At 42.3% G+C, this 27,880-nt stretch overlaps 2 protein-coding genes across 2 annotated transcripts; both read left to right on the top strand.

Annotated features, from left to right (window-relative positions):
- Positions 1 to 243: 243 nt before the first annotated feature.
- LOC142023689 (sterile alpha motif domain-containing protein 9-like) lies at positions 244 to 12,159 on the top strand. Its single transcript, XM_075014913.1, has 4 exons — positions 244 to 996; positions 3,077 to 3,196; positions 5,057 to 5,104; positions 6,073 to 12,159. Exons 3-4 carry the CDS (start codon positions 5,101 to 5,103, stop codon positions 10,866 to 10,868), a joined length of 4,800 nt encoding a protein of 1,599 aa, XP_074871014.1. The 5' UTR covers positions 244 to 996; positions 3,077 to 3,196; positions 5,057 to 5,100; the 3' UTR covers positions 10,869 to 12,159.
- A 2,035-nt stretch (positions 12,160 to 14,194) lies between these two features.
- LOC142023691 (sterile alpha motif domain-containing protein 9-like) lies at positions 14,195 to 26,110 on the top strand. The gene is made up of 4 exons (XM_075014915.1): positions 14,195 to 14,953; positions 17,034 to 17,153; positions 19,014 to 19,061; positions 20,027 to 26,110. The coding sequence occupies exons 3-4, from the start codon at positions 19,058 to 19,060 to the stop codon at positions 24,820 to 24,822; spliced, it is 4,800 nt and encodes a 1,599-aa protein (XP_074871016.1). The 5' UTR covers positions 14,195 to 14,953; positions 17,034 to 17,153; positions 19,014 to 19,057; the 3' UTR covers positions 24,823 to 26,110.
- Positions 26,111 to 27,880: the final 1,770 nt, after the last annotated feature.

Raw genomic sequence — 27,880 nt, 5'->3', positions numbered from 1 at the left:
CCCACACCCCCTCCAGGAAAAGTACAGCCTCTGATCAGTTACCAAACTCTGAGTTTTTCCCCCCTGCCCTCACAACAAAAATTATTGCCCACCCAGGGCTAGTTCCATGTGCAGAGGCTGAAGGGGAGACTTGGGTTGGCCCTGCATATGGGGGATGCTTGGGGGGGTGGTCTAGTCCAATGCACAGTTGGGGGGGGGGGGCAGGGAGGCAACCTCAGGCACTGGGAAGCTCAGCTGGTCCCTTATCACAAGGCAGAGGAAGGGAGGCCTCGAGGTGTCCTGCTTTCCTTCTAAGGTGGTTGTCATTCTGTTTCTCTTCCTCCCTCTCGCCACTGCTTCCTTGGGGGCAGGCTCACAGTACAGTCTGAAGCGAAGGACTTGCCTAGGCACAAATATTGTATTGTTTCACTACACTAGTACAACCAACTTAGTAAGGATGTAGCTCCCTTTGGTAAACGTGCTTATATTGTTATAACTTCATTCCCCCTCAAGGAAAGGCATCTTAACACCAGTATTGCTGGGTACATGCTAAGGTTGTGCAGATTTAGTGATTCCAGTCAGAAAAAGCTGACATGGTTAAATTAAAATGCACAGACCACGCCTAAAGCAAGCTCACAACTCAACAGGGAAGTGCCTTTGTGGCTGATCAGTTCTAGGCAACCTCCGGTTGGTGGGTGGAGACTTGGACATGCTTCAAGCTCTTCTGTGCAAGGCAGGCTGCTAAACAGGAAAAGAAAATGCAAGCAACCCCCTGAGCAGAAGCAGCTAGAGTACAAGCAGACGTAAGGGCAGGGAGAGGAGGCAGCTCAGTCTGTCTTGCCCAGGCACTTTTGCGGCACTCTGGCCAATGAAAAATTCACCACCAGAGGCTACTGTCCAGCAAGACATTGTTGTGCAAACAAGCTGCATCTCCAACTGTAAAAGGAAACCTTTCCTCTCTCAGAGCTAGAGCTTCAGTGAGTGAGCAGGCAGCTCCCGCCCAGCAGCCTCGGTCAGGTAAGCCTGCCCTGCAGCTCTGCTTGGGAATATCTTGATTCTGTTAATTAAACGTAGTTTGGCTCATCAGGAGGGGTTCGGGTGTGGGAGCCTGAGGATGACTACAATGTTCTTTGTGGCACAGGTATTTTTTCTGGCTCTCTCAATGCTAATGATGCGCCCTAAGGCATAGTGCAGATCACAGGCTAAGACCTCACAGTGCAACAGCCATGTTGCAAATGGCTGTTATATTCTTGCCCCTCTCCGCATCTGAACCTTTCCTCTCCCTAGGGAGGGTGGCTGCTGCAGCAGGAATCTGTTTCTTGGGACCACCTGCAAAAAAGCCTGTGGGAGAGGGCTAAGAGAAAGACATGCGTGCTAGTTTGTTTTTGCCTTCTGCCTCCCTGCGCCCTGAAGAGAAAGCCCCATGGGTGGATCTCTGGGATTAACTGGAAGCCAGGGAGAACCCCATACCTTCAGGCTGGTTCTGAGGTATTGCATTCCATCCCACCAGCCTGCCCAGACATAAGATAATACAGCCCATTGGTAACAGAGAGGGAGCCGTGCTAGTCTATGTACTATCAAAACAAAAAGCAATCAAGTAAATATTGAGTCTATTCTGGTATGGCTATGGTCTGAAGAAGTGGGTCTGTCCCATGAAAGCTCACTTAATAAATTATTTTACTAGTTTTTAAAGTGCTACTTGACTGCTTTTTGTTTTGACAGCCCATTGGTGTTACCTTTGCCAGGTAATCATTCTGCCAGACCTTTGCCAGTCCCCTGCTCCAAATACAGGGCCACCCATTCCTGTCCCTTTCCCAGTATGAGGGGCCCACACCCCTGGAGCACGGTGTGGGCAGCTCTGGTTTAAACTGTAGGAAACATTTGATTCCCCCCTCCCACCCCTGTTAATTTTCAACTCTGTTTTAGAGCGGGATCTCTGTAACTCAGGAAGGGACAATTTCAGGCCAAAGTGCCTGATTTGCAAACTTGTTGACCTCCACAAAACCAACTTCCAGTGCTCAGTTTCTGGTTTCTCTATATTCCTTTTTCCAAGGCAGAAAAAGACTCAAATCCATAGGAAAAGTTACATAACCAATGCAGGATAGCTCTATGGCCTGCAAGACTACTGCAGTGAATCACTAACACCCCCCCCAACCCCCAAATCTCTAGTATGGACTGGGGGGAGGCCTCCTCTTTTGGTTGCTAAAACAACCCCAGTGGCAGCTGATTGTGGGCCGCCTAAGGGCTTGCTCCATCTTTCCTGGAAGAGGGCTGCATAAAGGCCATTTTTATTCTCTCAAAGATGTTGATTCTGATCAGGAATGTAACCACCCAGAAACACACCCAGTTCTTGCATTTAGCTGCCCCCTTGTGGCACTTTTCAGCCAGGACTGACAAACATAACTCGTTTCCTCAAGCGCTCTGGCTGACTTGTTAGGTCCTGCTATGCTGCAGGGCTTGGGCTGTGCCCAGTGTTTCCTGTGCGCTTGTGTAGCCACTCAGGAGAAATTCAACTGCCACCCAGCTAATTAGCAGAGCACCCACAGCTAGGTGTTGTTTTTCTATCAGTGGTGCACATCTGCACACGCCTTGGTACCTACAAAACTTTATTTCACATACAGATGGCAAAGAATAATGGGAACATTGGCTGTGACCCCGCTGTGGAATTAGCATTCCCAGTCTACTGTAGAGGGGAAGGATTTCACTGATTTAGGCCCCATCCCAAGGGGATGAGCTAAAGTCTACAGAAGTAAAAAAAAAGTACTTGGCAACCTGAGCATTGTTTCTGAGAGTGGATTTGGGGTTGTGCATATTTGTTCCATGTGCTTGTTGTTTACTTAACTATGTGTATTTTTTTCCCTTTTTAATCCACTATCACCAGTCTCTACCCAGTCGGCCCAATAGCTGTTGACCCTTTTTCCAACGTATTGAGGCCCACACTCACCTCACCAACCAACCTATAGGGCAAAGCATTTCTCATCACCCCAATATGCAAGTCTGGTTCACGTGAGGGGCCCTGCTTACCTTGCCTTTTTATTGCAGGCTGCTCTCTTTATCCACTCTAATGACTCTTCTCTCTTTAAACCTCAATTTACAGTACATCCCTGAAGAACGTAGGAGCCTGGAATTGCCTTCATGGAACTGGATCTCTGCTGTTTAGAGAAACCTGCCTCCACTGACCTGGCATGACAGAGCGGATGTAACCATTCATAGTGTGGTATGGAAACAGCTGTGGTGATTTGTACATACAGATTTTCTGTGACATATTCTAAAGCACTAGTTGTTATTCTTTTAGGCTACATACAGACTAGAAGCATCTGTCTACAGCAGTTACAGTTGGAAGAAATGTTCCAACAAAACTTCTGTCTACAGACTGCATCTATACATAAAAGCAGACAGAATTTTTGACAGGTTCTGTTGACAAAAGGGCCACCCAGAGCGCCTACACGGCTTTATTTCTACAGTTTCTATAGACAAAACGACAGCTTGTGTGTAGGTGCTCCACAAGCTTTGTCAGCAAAACCCAGTTTTTCCCACAAAACTCTCTAGCGTAAACATAGCCTAACTGTTCTATTGTCTCAGTTTGTATGAGGGGCCTTTTATAAATACCTGCAGGCAGTAATGTTCAATTTTTGTTTTCTTACTCTTAGACAATTGTAATATTGGATATTATTTTGCATACTGCGCCTTTGGATGAGTTGTTTGTAGGACAGGACTAAATTATGCCAGTTTAAGTCCCCTTCATGTCAAAGTATGTGGCTACAGTAAGGAGGGGACAGGATCATACCACTCTAACTATAAATCATAGAATCATGGGGCTGGAAGGGACCTCAGGAGGTCATCTAGTCCAGCCCCCTGCTGCAAGCAGGATCAACCCCAACTAAGTCATCCCAGCCAGGACTTTGTCAAGCTGGGACTTAAAAATCTCTAGGGATAGAGATTCTATCACCTCTCAAGGCAATGCATTCCAGTGCTTCACCACCCTCCTCGTGAAGTAGTTTTCCTAATATCCAACCTACTCCTCTCCTACTGTGACTCCTTGTTCTGCCATCTGACACCACTGAGAACTGTTTCTCTCCATCCTCTTTAGAACTCCCTGTCTGGAAGTTGAAGGATGCTATTAAATCACCCGAGTCTTCTCTTCTGTAAACTAAACAAGCCCAAATCCGTCAGCCTCTCCTCACAGTCATGTGCTCTAGCCCCTTAATTATTTTCATTACCTCCCTCTGAACCTGCTCCAGTACATCCACATCCTGGGGGGCCCAAAACTGGACACAATATTCCACATGTGGCCTCACTAGTGCTGAATAGAGGGGAACAACAACTTCTCTAGATCTGCTCGAAATGCTTCTCCTAATGCACCCCAATATGCCACTAGCCTTATTGGCTACAAGGGCACACTCTTTACTCATATCCAGCCTCTCATCCACCATAACCCCTAGGTCCCTTTCCACTGTACTGATGCTTAGCTAGTTGGTCTCCACCTTGTAACAATGCTAGAGATTCTTCCATCCCAAGTACAGGACTCTATACTTCTCCTTGTTGAACCACATCAGATTTCTTTTGGCTCTATCCTCCTATTTATCCAGGTCACTCTGGATCTTATCTCTACCCTCCAACATATCCACCACTCCCCCTAGCTTAGTGTGATCTGCAAACTTTCTGAGGGTACAATCCAGTCCCTCATCCAGGTCATTAATAAAGATGTTGAGCAAAACCATCCCTAGAAACAAGCCTTGGGGCACTCCACTTGAAACCGACTGCCATACAGATATTGAGCCATTGACCACTCCCTGTCGAGCTTGACCATCAACCCAGCTTTCTATTTGTCTTATACTCCATGTATCCTATCCATACTTCCTTAACTTATGGGTAAAAATGTTATGGGAGACTATCAAAAGCTTCCAAGCCTTTCATTCTAGGGACTAAAAGGCAGAGGTGGATGACAAATCCAGGGGTGTTTAAATTCAGTAAATAACAAACGTTTCCTTCACATCCCCCCAAAAGTGAGTGAACAATATAGATCATTTAAAAAATGTTATATTCAGCTATTTGGTATGGCTTTTTTCTCCCTTAGCTCTCAGTTTCTAAGCGAGAAGATAAAACTACTTCTACAAGAAAATGGGTATGTATCTCTTTTGAGATATTTGTACTTCTTAGGTAATGGAATTTGATGTTTGAATATGTAACATTTTACTTATCCAATGCGTGGGGCATACTAGTGAATCTTCTTAGCAGCTGTATGAGAATGATAAGGAGGTAGCATCCCCATTGAGCAGAAGGCGAACAGATAGAAGTTCAGTGACTTCCCCAGGAACACAGAGGAAGTCATCAGCACAACTATAGCTAGATCTCAGAACTTAACCCATAGCTTTTTGCCTTCTTCTGTAGCATGGGGAGTTGTTCACCTGCTGGGATCATCTGGGCACATTTCATCCGATCAAGCCCCTGCCCTTGTAAGGATTTGGGCACTGATGGCAACTTGGTTTGCCCAGTTTGCTTCACTGGGTGCCCCAGGCATTCTCCTGAGGATTGAAATCCTTTAGTTTTGTTAACCTCTCTGAACATAACAGAGAGGTCTCTAGGAGACATTTAATGTCTTGTGGTATGCAGGTCAGACCAGAAGATGTAATGGTGACCTCTGGCCTTAAACCAGCAGAAACCTTCAAAGAATTCAAAGAAACGTTTGAGGAATAAGGCGTCTTCTGGAAGGGGGTTTCCTTCCGAAGGAACCCTGTCTACATGACAGCTTTGGCTTCTGGAAAGGCTCTTCCGGAAGTGAGATCTTGTGGGAATATGTGAGACATTTAAATCCATGCCTCATTTGAATGTCCCCCTCAGCTCATTAGCATGCCCCTTCCAGAAGGGTGGTCCAGTGTAGAGGGGGCGGATGTGATTAGTTAAAGTCTAAACTTTTCAAATGTGTTATAACACACATAATTTTGTATCAAAACAAGGCTTTAAAGAGGACTGTAACACTAATACAAAGTACAGTACTGTCTAATAATAATAATAATAATAATAATAATAATAATAATAAAAAAAGAGTAACCGTCCCTGAATATGTGCTGCTGACACACAATTTTTTTTCAGACTACAAAACGTTACCTTTGGCTGAATGGAATGAGTCCCATGTTGGATGCTGGCTAGAATCCATTGGAATTAAGAAAGAATATGTAGAAAAGCTATGTGCAGAGGAAGTGACTGGCCCAGTGCTCAAAGAGATAGATGAACCTTTCCTCAGGAGCATGGGTATGAAAGGAGGCCAAATCCACATAGTAACACGGAAAAGAAATGAACTTTTGGAACATATGCACAAGAATGCAGGGATAGACTCAGCCCATGCTGATAATCCCAGCATTAAGGCTTCAGAAGTGTTAGGTTCTGATGTCACAAACAATGGTAATAAAAGGAAGATGAAAAAGAAGAATTCAGCTGTGCCTATGAAGGCTAATACACTGACTGAAGAGACAGATCATGATTTAAAAGCCCTCAGCATCACAGAGTCCAAAAGTTTTCAAGTAACATCATACCAAAATGGTTCTTCAAAAACAGACAACTGTGGTGCAGTAGAAGAGACTGATAAGGAGCACACAGAAAAAACAATATCCTCTCTTTCTAAGAAAGGAAGTAGAAAAAGTCATTCCTCACACGAAAACACAGTTGAACCATTAACGCTGAGCAAATTTAGACAATTTAAAAATGAAGATACTAATTTTAAATATGTGAAAAACAGGATTCTTGCACCAGAAACTGGAGTCATAGATTTGATCACACCTTGCCATGAATACAAATCTTTTACAATTGCTGCAAAGCTGGACAGGCAACGATTGCAAGCAAAGTTTGCATGTGAAGTGATTAAATATGCATCAGCCTGCATGAATGTTCGAACAAATGGCACAATACACTTCGGGGTAATGGACAGTGTTGAAGACAAAGGCTGGAAACATGGACAGATAGCTGGCATACCGGTAACAGACACAGATGTCTATGTTGATGCATTAGACTACATTGAAAAATGTTTTGAGCCCTCTCACCAACAAACTGCAAGAAATTGCATTCACCCCCCTATTTTTACTGAAGTGATTCAGAAAGACTGTCAAGAACAACTCTTTGTGGTAGAGGTTCACATTGAACCATCATCCAGTATAGTGAAGGGGAAGATCTTTCGAGTACGCTTGCCTAAATTTAATGAAGACAACAATAAAGTGATCCTTGACAAAACTCATGTTCTCTATCAAAGAGTTGGAGCCAAGTCTGAGCCAGTAAAGAACGAAGACCTAGTCACATTTATTCAGGGTTTGGATATGATGGATGTCAGAAGAGAAAAAGCTGAGTCCTCTAGTAATGAGGATCCTAAGGAAATTTCCCAAAATTTAGGGCGAAAGTTATCAGTCCTATTCACTGATGGAAAGAACTATATGAATGATTCTCTGTGGTACATTCTTGTAACAAACAGCTGGGGAAAGCAGGATCTGAAATCTGTCAACTTTTTAATGCGCATGAATATTTTCTGTGTGTTTGACTTTGATGAGAATTCCAATGTGTCAGGTTTATATGCCAAGTATAAAGAGCATCATGCAACAAGGTCACATTTTTTGCACAATTATTCCAATGAAACAAAAATGAGCACCACTGAATTTCAAAAACATCTGGGCCTATTTGATCACACCAGCTGGACATTTTGCAATGGACGTAGTGACTTCCTTGGGGACGAGAAGCCTTGTGATGAAGACACTTGGATTAAAAAAAAGAAGAAGTATCTGAAGAAAGCCATTTCATTTATCTGTGATGAAATCCTTCCTAAGGGATCTTTTGTGGTGCTTTTCCTCCTGTGCTCACCTGTGAAGAAGCCACTTGTAGACACCTTCCATGAATTCTATGCAGAAATGAATGGAATGGATTATATCATATGCATTGCAGAATCCAAAGAAAATTACAAGAAGTGGGCTAACCTAGCTCAGGCATCTTGTAATAGTGAGACACTAGAAGAGAGAAGTATTGTGGGCATGAAGCTAAGTCATGTAGATGCCACTGTTCAAAAAATGCTTCCATCCACAATATGTCCTAGACATTTACCAGTTTCTACAAAAGGTCTGTGTGTGCTTCCAACACTGGAAGAAGAGAAAATGTTTTCCCTTGAAATTTTGTGTACAGATCAATGTGATGATATCAAATTGGATCTTCTGAGCACAAAAGAAATAGAGGAGACAGAACGGACATTTTACCAGGGTAGAAAAGTCAGCTGGAAAAACTTCTGGCTTGCTGATAAAGCAAGCTGTGGAGAAGTCATTGAACGGGAGGCCTGCAGAGATGTTCATAAAATCTTGGATGATATTTTGCATGGGAACAGAATCAGGTATTCTGTGGCTAAATTAAAAATATTTCATCAACCTGGAAGCGGAGGAAGCACCATTGCAAGGCAAGTACTATGGAAAAGAAGAAAGGATTTAAGATGTGCTGTGGTCAAATCCACATACCCAGTGGCAACTGTCTGCCAGCATGCAGTTAATTTTAGAGAATATGATGAAAATGACTTGAAGAACTCTCTTCCAGTCCTCCTCCTGGTTGAAGACTATGACGAAGATTATCTGGATGAATTAAAACATGATTTAATGGATGCAATGGCAGCTCGAAGAAGTCATTTTTCCAAGCCTTGTTTCATCCTTATGGGTTGTAAACGATCTAACGTCCCTGAAAAACTTTGCAAAGCTTCTCCCCTTGATACAGTTGCTGTCACTCACAAACTGACAGACCAAGAGAAACACCTGTTTAAAACCAAAATTGAAAAACTTAAAAAGCAGAAAGACTTCAAACCTGAATTTATTCTTACATTTGTCCTAATGAGTGAGGAGTTTAATGAAACATATGTAAGAGAATTTGTAGAGCACTTGCTCCAGGGCATAGACCTTTCTTCCCCTGTTACTAATTTAATGAGGTATGTTGCTTTGCTCAACTGCTATGTACATAATTCATACATTTCATTGTCACACTGTGAGGCTTTTCTAGGGCTGGGAGCATATACTGAAAAGAGATTGAGAGAGTATGATTTCAAAAATAACTTAAGTGAACAGGCAAGGGTTATTTTTATAGAATTAAGAGAAAATACCACCTGTATTTCATCTATCCACATCATACATTACCTGGTTGCAAAAGAAATTCTATATCAGCTCTCAGGGAGTCAGCCTCAGAGTCAAACTGCAATGAACCTTCTCCAAGAAAAAGTGCTGTTACACCACAGATTTGGACGAGACGACTTCATGAAATTCATCAGAGATCTGTTCATACGACGTGACAAGAAGAGCAGGGGAGACAATACTGACAGTCTCTTCTCTCCATTCATTGAGCATATCTGTAAGGTTGAAAACTGTGAAAAAGCGATAGAGGTTTTAAAAACAGCCTACGAATGCCTGGGAAAGGATGCTTTCTTTGCCCAGCAGCTTGCTCGACTGCATTACAATTATGAAAAATTTGAGGATGCAGAGTATTGGGCAGGAGCAGCCAAATCTCATTTGCCAAATGATTCTTTTATTTTGGATACAGAAGGTCAAGTATACAGGAAATGGTTTAGTTTTACTGTAGACAAAAGGACAGACGAGGTCACTCCTGATGAAGTCATTCAGATGATAGAAATTGCCCTTAAAGCTATGAAATGCTTCAGGGCTGCACAACAGGCTGCAAAGGCAGAGATCGACAGCATGAATAACGCTGGCTACTTTGGAGAGGTTGAAGTGGGATGTCGTCTACTAAAATTCTTGTCTACACTTGAGGTATTTCCTAAAAACACACAAGGGGAACATTCTGAGCTTGTGCGTTATTTGCTAACAGACTACATTCCAGAGGAAATTAAAAAACCATGGGGAAAGCTTCATAGCCGTTTAAAAGGCTTACGCCAGAACATTTACAATGCTCTGGACTGGATTTCGGAAGACCTAAGTTACTTCCAAACTGATAAAAACCAGGAGAAAGAAGATGAGGGAACAAAGGAGGAGAAGGAAGAACAAGTTTACAATCCACGAAAGTGGCTGAAAAGACAATGTGAGGTATATGCTCAATTCTTCACTTCAAAAAATCTGGGAGAAGATAATTCAGAATCCGAAACTCAACTTGTCAGACGCATGAGTATTTATAAGTATGGTGGTGGCAATGTTACTACCATTCTCTCATTTTTGTCAGATTCGAAAGAGAAGAGGTCAGTTGAAAAGTTAGAACAAATAATTAATTTCTACCCTGATGACCCACAGAAAGAGAGGCTGGACGACATTGATCTCATTAATTATATTTTGTGTCATATCACACTAGCATGTTTAGCTCCTGGATCTTCCAAACTTCTTCCTTTTCAAACACTTAGAGCACTCAGCAATAGATTTTTTAAGCAGAGAAGAACAGCATTTCCTGCAAGTGCCTATTTTTTGCTCACCTTGCTGTACTGGCCTGATGATGCATTAGACAAAGAACCTAATTCAGATAAAGACGATATGCTCGTATTAGCTCTTCAAACTATGAAACGCATGCATGACATCAAGGTCAAAAATGTTGCTCCAAGAAAAAAGAAAATCTACACACATTTCTTCCTAGGAAAAGGCTGTGGTCTTAGAAAGATTGTGCATAAGACTAGGATTGATAAATTAATTGACGGATCCCTAAATGATCGGCGGATGAAGTGGCAACATGGCGAGGTGTGGAACATAGGTAAAATACGTGATGTTCTAAGAAGGGTTTCAGGTTGGACAGAGAATGGAAAACTGTTTGTACGGGGTCATGTTGGACAGATTCATATTTTAGCATTACATTATGATTCTGTGCCTCAAGGAAATGAAAATGTGACATTTTATTTAGGATTTTCATTTAATGGTCTTGCTGCCCATGACATTCAGGTTAATAAGTAAAGAAAAAAAATCTCTTCTATAAAGTCATGTACTGTATTAGTCTTATTTGTTACATTAAAACACGTTGTACTTCAAGTATGAAACCCAGGAAAAAACAAGCCCTAAGAATTATGGGGAGAAGCATAACAACCCTGCTTCATCATCTAGAAAATCTGGAAACTAATTTTTAAAGAAAAATTTATTACCATGGAACACAGCAACTGAATAATTATGGCTCCAGCCACTTGTTAAATTTATAAGTGAAAAAATAATTTAAAAGAATGCAACTAAGTAGCACATTAGTTATGGACAAGACTGAAATATGCAAAAGAGATAGGCAATGACAAACTGTCAAAGATCATTTGGCACTTAGATGCTACATCCACTACTGTATGAAGCAGTGTTAATGTCAATTTAATCTTTTCCTCCAAAATCCAGACAGTGGATTCCACAGTAATTACATTATATACTTTATTTTGCTTCTTAGATGCATTAAAAGCACCGTAGGAAAGAATATCATTTGTAATTGTGTTCTGTAATTTTATTTCAGTATTTTCCAAGGAAAGAAAAGAACTTCAAAATGATTAATTTTGTACACATGAACAGACTATTAAGTATACTTCACTGTATAGTGTCACATACTGTATTCAATAACCACATTCAATAATGCAGCAACTCCTTTGTTGTTTTTTGGGGGAGGGTGAAGTGGTGCAAGAAATAGTTTTTTGGGGGAGGAAAAGTAAGCATTTGTTGAAAATACTGTAGTATTTTGCACATCAGTTCTTTAAAAAAGTAGATAAAGCAGGTGAAATAGTGGCTAATCTATCTTTAGCAGCTGTCTTCTTGAATTATGTAAATAGCTTGAAGTGAAAAAAATCCTCTAAGCATTGTTACAAATTCACATAGTTTAAGGCAAAAAAAAAAAAGCCACACATGAGCAGGTCTAACACTGCTAGGTTATATTTTGCAGGAAAAGCACTGACAAATCATTTTCATGTCACATAGTTTATGACAGGTCTTACATATTTACTGATTTCATAGTCTTATTTGAACATCAATAATTTGTGTACATTATAATATACTAATGTTGGCAAGACAAAGCCCTCATATTATAAATATCTTTACTACACCAATTCATTTTTAATGCTGTATAAACAAGCATGTAAAGTAAATCAATATATTCTTTTTGGAGATTGCACTTTTAATTCTTTCATTGTTATTGTATTATTAATTATTACTACTACTACTACTACTACTACTATCTCCCTTAAATTTCACTGGAAGTAAAAATATCCTTTGCATGATGTTCCCAAATTGTTTACTGTAGACATGAGGAGGAGTCCTGCAGCACCTTAAAGACTAATAGGTTTATCTGAACATAGGCTTTTGTGGACAGATGCAGCTGATGAAATAGGTTTTTGACCACAAATGCTTATGCCCAAATGAATCTATTAGTCTTTAAAGGGCCATGGGAATCCCTGCTATTTGTGTAGATACAGATGAACACACCTACCCTCCGATATCTGTCAACACAGACAGGCGATAAAAGGCAGACAGATACAATTTTTTCAAAAATACTCAACAATTAATATCTCTGGGGCAGACACTTAGTTTTGCAGTTTAATGTGAAAGTAGAATTAGCCACCATTTTCCTTTATACAATAATTAAGCCCTACTTCTCTGTTCAAAATCAGGGAGAAGAGGAAGTTGTTTTTAAATTTAAATGAAGTTAGTTACAAAGAAGGCTGTTAAAATCAGCTGACCTGTTTTTAACTTAATGTAATACAGAGAAACCACTCATATATAGAACTCTGTGCTGGAACAAATTTCTAGCCAGATGTGGATATGCATGGATAGAAATTGGTATCTGCTGAAATGCAGGGTTATTCCCAGGAACCACAGAAGCCAAAGGGGAAGAACATGTTACTCCCATTCCTAGGGGTCAGCACCAAGCTGTACATCTTAACCAAGTGGTGCAACCTGCAGGCCAGGCAAAACAAGGGGAGCTCAAGGAGAAGGAGACTCGTGCCCTACTGGCACCCTCCGCATCCTTGCTGGACCATGTGGTGGCAGGGACATCCATCTTGCCGTCCTCCATGGACACCAAGATCCATCAGGACTTTCTCCATTGGGTGGCACAGGGCTTTAACCTCCCTGCTGAGGTGGCTGTGGAAGCAGCACACTATCATAGATGTGCTGTCTGCAGAGGAGCCGGACTGGGCCACCCTGACACTTTTTAAGACCACTAGGGTGAACACTAAGGTTCTGTGGCAGACCCTGACATCTTTTCCTCCAATGACCAAGAGGGTCGACCAAAGGTACTTTGTGCTTCAAAAGGGGTACGAGCATTTATATATCTGCCCCCTCACCAGATTAGTTTGTGGTGGTATGGTTAACTGCCATAAAAATCAGGAGCACCAAGCACCACTCCTAAAAACAGAAGTCAAATCTCTGGGTTTGTTTGGGAGAAAGCTTTATTCCATGGGGTGCCTGCAGCTGTCTGTCTGGTGTCGCTCAGCCACTATGTCTTCAACTCATTAAGTTCCAAGACTGCCAGCAGCCGATAAGCCTGACTTCACTGCCGTCTTACAGGGGTGTATGGTTTCATTGATGGCACTTCAAGTCATGGTGGATTCTACAAGCTCGGCAGCCCACATGATGGCCAGGGGCATTGCAGACATGCAATGCCCGTCAGCACCCTTGGTTCCAGCAAGGCATTATTAGGTAGGCTTAGCAGAGGCACAGGAAGCCACATGGACAGCACCCCACTTTGAGCAGTCTGGGGCTGCTGGCAGGCAGGGAAGCCAGCCTGAGAGTGCTGCTGGCCAGGAGCAGCTTAGGTACACACCTCCCAGCCAAAGACTACCACTGGCATCCAACCCCCTTCTGCATTCCCAGCTCTCTCGCAGACCCTTCGTTCTCTCCTACAACCCTCCCCCAGGCCAGACTCCTCTCCTGCACCCACACACTCTACCAGGCCCAGAACCCCAACATCCTGCCTGAGGTCACAACCCCCTCCTTCATCCAAAGTCCCTGTGAGACCCCCACACCCTCCTTGCACTCCAGTACCTTAGCACAAGCTGTCTTCTACACCCAACCTCCACCCCAGCCCCCACACCCCCTCCAGGAAAAGTACAGCCTCTGATCAGTTACCAAACTCTGAGTTTTTCCCCCCTGCCCTCACAACAAAAATTATTGCCCACCCAGGGCTAGTTCCATGTGCAGAGGCTGAAGGGGAGACTTGGGTTGGCCCTGCATATGGGGGATGCTTGGGGGGGTGGTCTAGTCCAATGCACAGTTGGGGGGGGGGGCAGGGAGGCAACCTCAGGCACTGGGAAGCTCAGCTGGTCCCTTATCACAAGGCAGAGGAAGGGAGGCCTCGAGGTGTCCTGCTTTCCTTCTAAGGTGGTTGTCATTCTGTTTCTCTTCCTCCCTCTCGCCACTGCTTCCTTGGGGGCAGGCTCACAGTACAGTCTGAAGCGAAGGACTTGCCTAGGCACAAATATTGTATTGTTTCACTACACTAGTACAACCAACTTAGTAAGGATGTAGCTCCCTTTGGTAAACGTGCTTATATTGTTATAACTTCATTCCCCCTCAAGGAAAGGCATCTTAACACCAGTATTGCTGGGTACATGCTAAGGTTGTGCAGATTTAGTGATTCCAGTCAGAAAAAGCTGACATGGTTAAATTAAAATGCACAGACCACGCCTAAAGCAAGCTCACAACTCAACAGGGAAGTGCCTTTGTGGCTGATCAGTTCTAGGCAACCTCCGGTTGGTGGGTGGAGACTTGGACATGCTTCAAGCTCTTCTGTGCAAGGCAGGCTGCTAAACAGGAAAAGAAAATGCAAGCAACCCCCTGAGCAGAAGCAGCTAGAGTACAAGCAGACGTAAGGGCAGGGAGAGGAGGCAGCTCAGTCTGTCTTGCCCAGGCACTTTTGCGGCACTCTGGCCAATGAAAAATTCACCACCAGAGGCTACTGTCCAGCAAGACATTGTTGTGCAAACAAGCTGCATCTCCAACTGTAAAAGGAAACCTTTCCTCTCTCAGAGCTAGAGCTTCAGTGAGTGAGCAGGCAGCTCCCGCCCAGCAGCCTCGGTCAGGTAAGCCTGCCCTGCAGCTCTGCTTGGGAATATCTTGATTCTGTTAATTAAACGTAGTTTGGCTCATCAGGAGGGGTTCGGGTGTGGGAGCCTGAGGATGACTACAATGTTCTTTGTGGCACAGGTATTTTTTCTGGCTCTCTCAATGCTAATGATGCGCCCTAAGGCATAGTGCAGATCACAGGCTAAGACCTCACAGTGCAACAGCCATGTTGCAAATGGCTGTTATATTCTTGCCCCTCTCCGCATCTGAACCTTTCCTCTCCCTAGGGAGGGTGGCTGCTGCAGCAGGAATCTGTTTCTTGGGACCACCTGCAAAAAAGCCTGTGGGAGAGGGCTAAGAGAAAGACATGCGTGCTAGTTTGTTTTTGCCTTCTGCCTCCCTGCGCCCTGAAGAGAAAGCCCCATGGGTGGATCTCTGGGATTAACTGGAAGCCAGGGAGAACCCCATACCTTCAGGCTGGTTCTGAGGTATTGCATTCCATCCCACCAGCCTGCCCAGACATAAGATAATACAGCCCATTGGTAACAGAGAGGGAGCCGTGCTAGTCTATGTACTATCAAAACAAAAAGCAATCAAGTAAATATTGAGTCTATTCTGGTATGGCTATGGTCTGAAGAAGTGGGTCTGTCCCATGAAAGCTCACTTAATAAATTATTTTACTAGTTTTTAAAGTGCTACTTGACTGCTTTTTGTTTTGACAGCCCATTGGTGTTACCTTTGCCAGGTAATCATTCTGCCAGACCTTTGCCAGTCCCCTGCTCCAAATACAGGGCCACCCATTCCTGTCCCTTTCCCAGTATGAGGGGCCCACACCCCTGGAGCACGGTGTGGGCAGCTCTGGTTTAAACTGTAGGAAACATTTGATTCCCCCCTCCCACCCCTGTTAATTTTCAACTCTGTTTTAGAGCGGGATTTCTGTAACTCAGGAAGGGACAATTTCAGGCCAAAGTGCCTGATTTGCAAACTTGTTGACCTCCACAAAACCAACTTCCAGTGCTCAGTTTCTGGTTTCTCTATATTCCTTTTTCCAAGGCAGAAAAAGACTCAAATCCATAGGAAAAGTTACATAACCAATGCAGGATAGCTCTATGGCCTGCAAGACTACTGCAGTGAATCACTAACACCCCCCCCAACCCCCAAATCTCTAGTATGGACTGGGGGGAGGCCTCCTCTTTTGGTTGCTAAAACAACCCCAGTGGCAGCTGATTGTGGGCCGCCTAAGGGCTTGCTCCATCTTTCCTGGAAGAGGGCTGCATAAAGGCCATTTTTATTCTCTCAAAGATGTTGATTCTGATCAGGAATGTAACCACCCAGAAACACACCCAGTTCTTGCATTTAGCTGCCCCCTTGTGGCACTTTTCAGCCAGGACTGACAAACATAACTCGTTTCCTCAAGCGCTCTGGCTGACTTGTTAGGTCCTGCTATGCTGCAGGGCTTGGGCTGTGCCCAGTGTTTCCTGTGCGCTTGTGTAGCCACTCAGGAGAAATTCAACTGCCACCCAGCTAATTAGCAGAGCACCCACAGCTAGGTGTTGTTTTTCTATCAGTGGTGCACATCTGCACACGCCTTGGTACCTACAAAACTTTATTTCACATACAGATGGCAAAGAATAATGGGAACATTGGCTGTGACCCCGCTGTGGAATTAGCATTCCCAGTCTACTGTAGAGGGGAAGGATTTCACTGATTTAGGCCCCATCCCAAGGGGATGAGCTAAAGTCTACAGAAGTAAAAAAAAAGTACTTGGCAACCTGAGCATTGTTTCTGAGAGTGGATTTGGGGTTGTGCATATTTGTTCCATGTGCTTGTTGTTTACTTAACTATGTGTATTTTTTTCCCTTTTTAATCCACTATCACCAGTCTCTACCCAGTCGGCCCAATAGCTGTTGACCCTTTTTCCAACGTATTGAGGCCCACACTCACCTCACCAACCAACCTATAGGGCAAAGCATTTCTCATCACCCCAATATGCAAGTCTGGTTCACGTGAGGGGCCCTGCTTACCTTGCCTTTTTATTGCAGGCTGCTCTCTTTATCCACTCTAATGACTCTTCTCTCTTTAAACCTCAATTTACAGTACATCCCTGAAGAACGTAGGAGCCTGGAATTGCCTTCATGGAACTGGATCTCTGCTGTTTAGAGAAACCTGCCTCCACTGACCTGGCATGACAGAGCGGATGTAACCATTCATAGTGTGGTATGGAAACAGCTGTGGTGATTTGTACATACAGATTTTCTGTGACATATTCTAAAGCACTAGTTGTTATTCTTTTAGGCTACATACAGACTAGAAGCATCTGTCTACAGCAGTTACAGTTGGAAGAAATGTTCCAACAAAACTTCTGTCTACAGACTGCATCTATACATAAAAGCAGACAGAATTTTTGACAGGTTCTGTTGACAAAAGGGCCACCCAGAGCGCCTACACGGCTTTATTTCTACAGTTTCTATAGACAAAACGACAGCTTGTGTGTAGGTGCTCCACAAGCTTTGTCAGCAAAACCCAGTTTTTCCCACAAAACTCTCTAGCGTAAACATAGCCTAACTGTTCTATTGTCTCAGTTTGTATGAGGGGCCTTTTATAAATACCTGCAGGCAGTAATGTTCAATTTTTGTTTTCTTACTCTTAGACAATTGTAATATTGGATATTATTTTGCATACTGCGCCTTTGGATGAGTTGTTTGTAGGACAGGACTAAATTATGCCAGTTTAAGTCCCCTTCATGTCAAAGTATGTGGCTACAGTAAGGAGGGGACAGGATCATACCACTCTAACTATAAATCATAGAATCATGGGGCTGGAAGGGACCTCAGGAGGTCATCTAGTCCAGCCCCCTGCTGCAAGCAGGATCAACCCCAACTAAGTCATCCCAGCCAGGACTTTGTCAAGCTGGGACTTAAAAATCTCTAGGGATAGAGATTCTATCACCTCTCAAGGCAATGCATTCCAGTGCTTCACCACCCTCCTCGTGAAGTAGTTTTCCTAATATCCAACCTACTCCTCTCCTACTGTGACTCCTTGTTCTGCCATCTGACACCACTGAGAACTGTTTCTCTCCATCCTCTTTAGAACTCCCTGTCTGGAAGTTGAAGGATGCTATTAAATCACCCGAGTCTTCTCTTCTGTAAACTAAACAAGCCCAAATCCGTCAGCCTCTCCTCACAGTCATGTGCTCTAGCCCCTTAATTATTTTCATTACCTCCCTCTGAACCTGCTCCAGTACATCCACATCCTGGGGGGCCCAAAACTGGACACAATATTCCACATGTGGCCTCACTAGTGCTGAATAGAGGGGAACAACAACTTCTCTAGATCTGCTCGAAATGCTTCTCCTAATGCACCCCAATATGCCACTAGCCTTATTGGCTACAAGGGCACACTCTTTACTCATATCCAGCCTCTCATCCACCATAACCCCTAGGTCCCTTTCCACTGTACTGATGCTTAGCTAGTTGGTCTCCACCTTGTAACAATGCTAGAGATTCTTCCATCCCAAGTACAGGACTCTATACTTCTCCTTGTTGAACCACATCAGATTTCTTTTGGCTCTATCCTCCTATTTATCCAGGTCACTCTGGATCTTATCTCTACCCTCCAACATATCCACCACTCCCCCTAGCTTAGTGTGATCTGCAAACTTTCTGAGGGTACAATCCAGTCCCTCATCCAGGTCATTAATAAAGATGTTGAGCAAAACCATCCCTAGAAACAAGCCTTGGGGCACTCCACTTGAAACCGACTGCCATACAGATATTGAGCCATTGACCACTCCCTGTCGAGCTTGACCATCAACCCAGCTTTCTATTTGTCTTATACTCCATGTATCCTATCCATACTTCCTTAACTTATGGGTAAAAATGTTATGGGAGACTATCAAAAGCTTCCAAGCCTTTCATTCTAGGGACTAAAAGGCAGAGGTGGATGACAAATCCAGGGGTGTTTAAATTCAGTAAATAACAAACGTTTCCTTCACATCCCCCCAAAAGTGAGTGAACAATATAGATCATTTAAAAAATGTTATATTCAGCTATTTGGTATGGCTTTTTTCTCCCTTAGCTCTCAGTTTCTAAGCGAGAAGATAAAACTACTTCTACAAGAAAATGGGTATGTATCTCTTTTGAGATATTTGTACTTCTTAGGTAATGGAATTTGATGTTTGAATATGTAACATTTTACTTATCCAATGCGTGGGGCATACTAGTGAATCTTCTTAGCAGCTGTATGAGAATGATAAGGAGGTAGCATCCCCATTGAGCAGAAGGCGAACAGATAGAAGTTCAGTGACTTCCCCAGGAACACAGAGGAAGTCATCAGCACAACTATAGCTAGATCTCAGAACTTAACCCATAGCTTTTTGCCTTCTTCTGTAGCATGGGGAGTTGTTCACCTGCTGGGATCATCTGGGCACATTTCATCCGATCAAGCCCCTGCCCTTGTAAGGATTTGGGCACTGATGGCAACTTGGTTTGCCCAGTTTGCTTCACTGGGTGCCCCAGGCATTCTCCTGAGGATTGAAATCCTTTAGTTTTGTTAACCTCTCTGAACATAACAGAGAGGTCTCTAGGAGACATTTAATGTCTTGTGGTATGCAGGTCAGACCAGAAGATGTAATGGTGACCTCTGGCCTTAAACCAGCAGAAACCTTCAAAGAATTCAAAGAAACGTTTGAGGAATAAGGCGTCTTCTGGAAGGGGGTTTCCTTCCGAAGGAACCCTGTCTACATGACAGCTTTGGCTTCTGGAAAGGCTCTTCCGGAAGTGAGATCTTGTGGGAATATGTGAGACATTTAAATCCATGCCTCATTTGAATGTCCCCCTCAGCTCATTAGCATGCCCCTTCCAGAAGGGTGGTCCAGTGTAGAGGGGGCGGATGTGATTAGTTAAAGTCTAAACTTTTCAAATGTGTTATAACACACATAATTTTGTATCAAAACAAGGCTTTAAAGAGGACTGTAACACTAATACAAAGTACAGTACTGTCTAATAATAATAATAATAATAATAATAATAATAATAAAAAAAGAGTAACCGTCCCTGAATATGTGCTGCTGACACACAATTTTTTTTCAGACTACAAAACGTTACCTTTGGCTGAATGGAATGAGTCCCATGTTGGATGCTGGCTAGAATCCATTGGAATTAAGAAAGAATATGTAGAAAAGCTATGTGCAGAGGAAGTGACTGGCCCAGTGCTCAAAGAGATAGATGAACCTTTCCTCAGGAGCATGGGTATGAAAGGAGGCCAAATCCACATAGTAACACGGAAAAGAAATGAACTTTTGGAACATATGCACAAGAATGCAGGGATAGACTCAGCCCATGCTGATAATCCCAGCATTAAGGCTTCAGAAGTGTTAGGTTCTGATGTCACAAACAATGGTAATAAAAGGAAGATGAAAAAGAAGAATTCAGCTGTGCCTATGAAGGCTAATACACTGACTGAAGAGACAGATCATGATTTAAAAGCCCTCAGCATCACAGAGTCCAAAAGTTTTCAAGTAACATCATACCAAAATGGTTCTTCAAAAACAGACAACTGTGGTGCAGTAGAAGAGACTGATAAGGAGCACACAGAAAAAACAATATCCTCTCTTTCTAAGAAAGGAAGTAGAAAAAGTCATTCCTCACACGAAAACACAGTTGAACCATTAACGCTGAGCAAATTTAGACAATTTAAAAATGAAGATACTAATTTTAAATATGTGAAAAACAGGATTCTTGCACCAGAAACTGGAGTCATAGATTTGATCACACCTTGCCATGAATACAAATCTTTTACAATTGCTGCAAAGCTGGACAGGCAACGATTGCAAGCAAAGTTTGCATGTGAAGTGATTAAATATGCATCAGCCTGCATGAATGTTCGAACAAATGGCACAATACACTTCGGGGTAATGGACAGTGTTGAAGACAAAGGCTGGAAACATGGACAGATAGCTGGCATACCGGTAACAGACACAGATGTCTATGTTGATGCATTAAACTACATTGAAAAATGTTTTGAGCCCTCTCACCAACAAACTGCAAGAAATTGCATTCACCCCCCTATTTTTACTGAAGTGATTCAGAAAGACTGTCAAGAACAACTCTTTGTGGTAGAGGTTCACATTGAACCATCATCCAGTATAGTGAAGGGGAAGATCTTTCGAGTACGCTTGCCTAAATTTAATGAAGACAACAATAAAGTGATCCTTGACAAAACTCATGTTCTCTATCAAAGAGTTGGAGCCAAGTCTGAGCCAGTAAAGAACGAAGACCTAGTCACATTTATTCAGGGTTTGGATATGATGGATGTCAGAAGAGAAAAAGCTGAGTCCTCTAGTAATGAGGATCCTAAGGAAATTTCCCAAAATTTAGGGCGAAAGTTATCAGTCCTATTCACTGATGGAAAGAACTATATGAATGATTCTCTGTGGTACATTCTTGTAACAAACAGCTGGGGAAAGCAGGATCTGAAATCTGTCAACTTTTTAATGCGCATGAATATTTTCTGTGTGTTTGACTTTGATGAGAATTCCAATGTGTCAGGTTTATATGCCAAGTATAAAGAGCATCATGCAACAAGGTCACATTTTTTGCACAATTATTCCAATGAAACAAAAATGAGCACCACTGAATTTCAAAAACATCTGGGCCTATTTGATCACACCAGCTGGACATTTTGCAATGGACGTAGTGACTTCCTTGGGGACGAGAAGCCTTGTGATGAAGACACTTGGATTAAAAAAAAGAAGAAGTATCTGAAGAAAGCCATTTCATTTATCTGTGATGAAATCCTTCCTAAGGGATCTTTTGTGGTGCTTTTCCTCCTGTGCTCACCTGTGAAGAAGCCACTTGTAGACACCTTCCATGAATTCTATGCAGAAATGAATGGAATGGATTATATCATATGCATTGCAGAATCCAAAGAAAATTACAAGAAGTGGGCTAACCTAGCTCAGGCATCTTGTAATAGTGAGACACTAGAAGAGAGAAGTATTGTGGGCATGAAGCTAAGTCATGTAGATGCCACTGTTCAAAAAATGCTTCCATCCACAATATGTCCTAGACATTTACCAGTTTCTACAAAAGGTCTGTGTGTGCTTCCAACACTGGAAGAAGAGAAAATGTTTTCCCTTGAAATTTTGTGTACAGATCAATGTGATGATATCAAATTGGATCTTCTGAGCACAAAAGAAATAGAGGAGACAGAACGGACATTTTACCAGGGTAGAAAAGTCAGCTGGAAAAACTTCTGGCTTGCTGATAAAGCAAGCTGTGGAGAAGTCATTGAACGGGAGGCCTGCAGAGATGTTCATAAAATCTTGGATGATATTTTGCATGGGAACAGAATCAGGTATTCTGTGGCTAAATTAAAAATATTTCATCAACCTGGAAGCGGAGGAAGCACCATTGCAAGGCAAGTACTATGGAAAAGAAGAAAGGATTTAAGATGTGCTGTGGTCAAATCCACATACCCAGTGGCAACTGTCTGCCAGCATGCAGTTAATTTTAGAGAATATGATGAAAATGACTTGAAGAACTCTCTTCCAGTCCTCCTCCTGGTTGAAGACTATGACGAAGATTATCTGGATGAATTAAAACATGATTTAATGGATGCAATGGCAGCTCGAAGAAGTCATTTTTCCAAGCCTTGTTTCATCCTTATGGGTTGTAAACGATCTAACGTCCCTGAAAAACTTTGCAAAGCTTCTCCCCTTGATACAGTTGCTGTCACTCACAAACTGACAGACCAAGAGAAACACCTGTTTAAAACCAAAATTGAAAAACTTAAAAAGCAGAAAGACTTCAAACCTGAATTTATTCTTACATTTGTCCTAATGAGTGAGGAGTTTAATGAAACATATGTAAGAGAATTTGTAGAGCACTTGCTCCAGGGCATAGACCTTTCTTCCCCTGTTACTAATTTAATGAGGTATGTTGCTTTGCTCAACTGCTATGTACATAATTCATACATTTCATTGTCACACTGTGAGGCTTTTCTAGGGCTGGGAGCATATACTGAAAAGAGAGTGAGAGAGTATGATTTCAAAAATAACTTAAGTGAACAGGCAAGGGTTATTTTTATAGAATTAAGAGAAAATACCACCTGTATTTCATCTGTCCACATCATACATTACCTGGTTGCAAAAGAAATTCTATATCAGCTCTCAGGGAGTCAGCCTCAGAGTCAAACTGCAATGAACCTTCTCCAAGAAAAAGTGCTGTTACACCACAGATTTGGACGAGACGACTTCATGAAATTCATCAGAGATCTGTTCATACGACGTGACAAGAAGAGCAGGGGAGACAATACTGACAGTCTCTTCTCTCCATTCATTGAGCATATCTGTAAGGTTGAAAACTGTGAAAAAGCGATAGAGGTTTTAAAAACAGCCTACGAATGCCTGGGAAAGGATGCTTTCTTTGCCCAGCAGCTTGCTCGACTGCATTACAATTATGAAAAATTTGAGGATGCAGAGTATTGGGCAGGAGCAGCCAAATCTCATTTGCCAAATGATTCTTTTATTTTGGATACAGAAGGTCAAGTATACAGGAAATGGTTTAGTTTTACTGTAGACAAAAGGACAGACGAGGTCACTCCTGATGAAGTCATTCAGATGATAGAAATTGCCCTTAAAGCTATGAAATGCTTCAGGGCTGCACAACAGGCTGCAAAGGCAGAGATCGACAGCATGAATAACGCTGGCTACTTTGGAGAGGTTGAAGTGGGATGTCGTCTACTAAAATTCTTGTCTACACTTGAGGTATTTCCTAAAAACACACAAGGGGAACATTCTGAGCTTGTGCGTTATTTGCTAACAGACTACATTCCAGAGGAAATTAAAAAACCATGGGGAAAGCTTCATAGCCGTTTAAAAGGCTTACGCCAGAACATTTACAATGCTCTGGACTGGATTTCGGAAGACCTAAGTTACTTCCAAACTGATAAAAACCAGGAGAAAGAAGATGAGGGAACAAAGGAGGAGAAGGAAGAACAAGTTTACAATCCACGAAAGTGGCTGAAAAGACAATGTGAGGTATATGCTCAATTCTTCACTTCAAAAAATCTGGGAGAAGATAATTCAGAATCCGAAACTCAACTTGTCAGACGCATGAGTATTTATAAGTATGGTGGTGGCAATGTTACTACCATTCTCTCATTTTTGTCAGATTCGAAAGAGAAGAGGTCAGTTGAAAAGTTAGAACAAATAATTAATTTCTACCCTGATGACCCACAGAAAGAGAGGCTGGACGACATTGATCTCATTAATTATATTTTGTGTCATATCACACTAGCATGTTTAGCTCCTGGATCTTCCAAACTTCTTCCTTTTCAAACACTTAGAGCACTCAGCAATAGATTTTTTAAGCAGAGAAGAACAGCATTTCCTGCAAGTGCCTATTTTTTGCTCACCTTGCTGTACTGGCCTGATGATGCATTAGACAAAGAACCTAATTCAGATAAAGACGATATGCTCGTATTAGCTCTTCAAACTATGAAACGCATGCATGACATCAAGGTCAAAAATGTTGCTCCAAGAAAAAAGAAAATCTACACACATTTCTTCCTAGGAAAAGGCTGTGGTCTTAGAAAGATTGTGCATAAGACTAGGATTGATAAATTAATTGACGGATCCCTAAATGATCGGCGGATGAAGTGGCAACATGGCGAGGTGTGGAACATAGGTAAAATACGTGATGTTCTAAGAAGGGTTTCAGGTTGGACAGAGAATGGAAAACTGTTTGTACGGGGTCATGTTGGACAGATTCATATTTTAGCATTACATTATGATTCTGTGCCTCAAGGAAATGAAAATGTGACATTTTATTTAGGATTTTCATTTAATGGTCTTGCTGCCCATGACATTCAGGTTAATAAGTAAAGAAAAAAAATCTCTTCTATAAAGTCATGTACTGTATTAGTCTTATTTGTTACATTAAAACACGTTGTACTTCAAGTATGAAACCCAGGAAAAAACAAGCCCTAAGAATTATGGGGAGAAGCATAACAACCCTGCTTCATCATCTAGAAAATCTGGAAACTAATTTTTAAAGAAAAATTTATTACCATGGAACACAGCAACTGAATAATTATGGCTCCAGCCACTTGTTAAATTTATAAGTGAAAAAATAATTTAAAAGAATGCAACTAAGTAGCACATTAGTTATGGACAAGACTGAAATATGCAAAAGAGATAGGCAATGACAAACTGTCAAAGATCATTTGGCACTTAGATGCTACATCCACTACTGTATGAAGCAGTGTTAATGTCAATTTAATCTTTTCCTCCAAAATCCAGACAGTGGATTCCACAGTAATTACATTATATACTTTATTTTGCTTCTTAGATGCATTAAAAGCACCGTAGGAAAGAATATCATTTGTAATTGTGTTCTGTAATTTTATTTCAGTATTTTCCAAGGAAAGAAAAGAACTTCAAAATGATTAATTTTGTACACATGAACAGACTATTAAGTATACTTCACTGTATAGTGTCACATACTGTATTCAATAACCACATTCAATAATGCAGCAACTCCTTTGTTGTTTTTTGGGGGAGGGTGAAGTGGTGCAAGAAATAGTTTTTTGGGGGAGGAAAAGTAAGCATTTGTTGAAAATACTGTAGTATTTTGCACATCAGTTCTTTAAAAAAGTAGATAAAGCAGGTGAAATAGTGGCTAATCTATCTTTAGCAGCTGTCTTCTTGAATTATGTAAATAGCTTGAAGTGAAAAAAATCCTCTAAGCATTGTTACAAATTCACATAGTTTAAGGCAAAAAAAAAAAAGCCACACATGAGCAGGTCTAACACTGCTAGGTTATATTTTGCAGGAAAAGCACTGACAAATCATTTTCATGTCACATAGTTTATGACAGGTCTTACATATTTACTGATTTCATAGTCTTATTTGAACATCAATAATTTGTGTACATTATAATATACTAATGTTGGCAAGACAAAGCCCTCATATTATAAATATCTTTACTACACCAATTCATTTTTAATGCTGTATAAACAAGCATGTAAAGTAAATCAATATATTCTTTTTGGAGATTGCACTTTTAATTCTTTCATTGTTATTGTATTATTAATTATTACTACTACTACTACTACTACTACTATCTCCCTTAAATTTCACTGGAAGTAAAAATATCCTTTGCATGATGTTCCCAAATTGTTTACTGTAGACATGAGGAGGAGTCCTGCAGCACCTTAAAGACTAATAGGTTTATCTGAACATAGGCTTTTGTGGACAGATGCAGCTGATGAAATAGGTTTTTGACCACAAATGCTTATGCCCAAATGAATCTATTAGTCTTTAAAGGGCCATGGGAATCCCTGCTATTTGTGTAGATACAGATGAACACACCTACCCTCCGATATCTGTCAACACAGACAGGCGATAAAAGGCAGACAGATACAATTTTTTCAAAAATACTCAACAATTAATATCTCTGGGGCAGACACTTAGTTTTGCAGTTTAATGTGAAAGTAGAATTAGCCACCATTTTCCTTTATACAATAATTAAGCCCTACTTCTCTGTTCAAAATCAGGGAGAAGAGGAAGTTGTTTTTAAATTTAAATGAAGTTAGTTACAAAGAAGGCTGTTAAAATCAGCTGACCTGTTTTTAACTTAATGTAATACAGAGAAACCACTCATATATAGAACTCTGTGCTGGAACAAATTTCTAGCCAGATGTGGATATGCATGGATAGAAATTGGTATCTGCTGAAATGCAGGGTTATTCCCAGGAACCACAGAAGCCAAAGGGGAAGAACATGTTACTCCCATTCCTAGGGGTCAGCACCAAGCTGTACATCTTAACCAAGTGGTGCAACCTGCAGGCCAGGCAAAACAAGGGGAGCTCAAGGAGAAGGAGACTCGTGCCCTACTGGCACCCTCCGCATCCTTGCTGGACCATGTGGTGGCAGGGACATCCATCTTGCCGTCCTCCATGGACACCAAGATCCATCAGGACTTTCTCCATTGGGTGGCACAGGGCTTTAACCTCCCTGCTGAGGTGGCTGTGGAAGCAGCACACTATCATAGATGTGCTGTCTGCAGAGGAGCCGGACTGGGCCACCCTGACACTTTTTAAGACCACTAGGGTGAACACTAAGGTTCTGTGGCAGACCCTGACATCTTTTCCTCCAATGACCAAGAGGGTCGACCAAAGGTACTTTGTGCTTCAAAAGGGGTACGAGCATTTATATATCTGCCCCCTCACCAGATTAGTTTGTGGTGGTATGGTTAACTGCCATAAAAATCAGGAGCACCAAGCACCACTCCTAAAAACAGAAGTCAAATCTCTGGGTTTGTTTGGGAGAAAGCTTTATTCCATGGGGTGCCTGCAGCTGTCTGTCTGGTGTCGCTCAGCCACTATGTCTTCAACTCATTAAGTTCCAAGACTGCCAGCAGCCGATAAGCCTGACTTCACTGCCGTCTTACAGGGGTGTATGGTTTCATTGATGGCACTTCAAGTCATGGTGGATTCTACAAGCTCGGCAGCCCACATGATGGCCAGGGGCATTGCAGACATGCAATGCCCGTCAGCACCCTTGGTTCCAGCAAGGCATTATTAGGTAGGCTTAGCAGAGGCACAGGAAGCCACATGGACAGCACCCCACTTTGAGCAGTCTGGGGCTGCTGGCAGGCAGGGAAGCCAGCCTGAGAGTGCTGCTGGCCAGGAGCAGCTTAGGTACACACCTCCCAGCCAAAGACTACCACTGGCATCCAACCCCCTTCTGCATTCCCAGCTCTCTCGCAGACCCTTCGTTCTCTCCTACAACCCTCCCCCAGGCCAGACTCCTCTCCTGCACCCACACACTCTACCAGGCCCAGAACCCCAACATCCTGCCTGAGGTCACAACCCCCTCCTTCATCCAAAGTCCCTGTGAGACCCCCACACCCTCCTTGCACTCCAGTACCTTAGCACAA

The sequence above is a fragment of the Carettochelys insculpta genome, chromosome 20, assembly GCF_033958435.1.
Source record: "Carettochelys insculpta isolate YL-2023 chromosome 20, ASM3395843v1, whole genome shotgun sequence".
Taxonomy (NCBI): domain Eukaryota; kingdom Metazoa; phylum Chordata; order Testudines; family Carettochelyidae; genus Carettochelys; species Carettochelys insculpta.
Note: the sequence above shows the minus strand (reverse complement) of the source record. Positions and strands in the feature narration are given on the sequence as shown.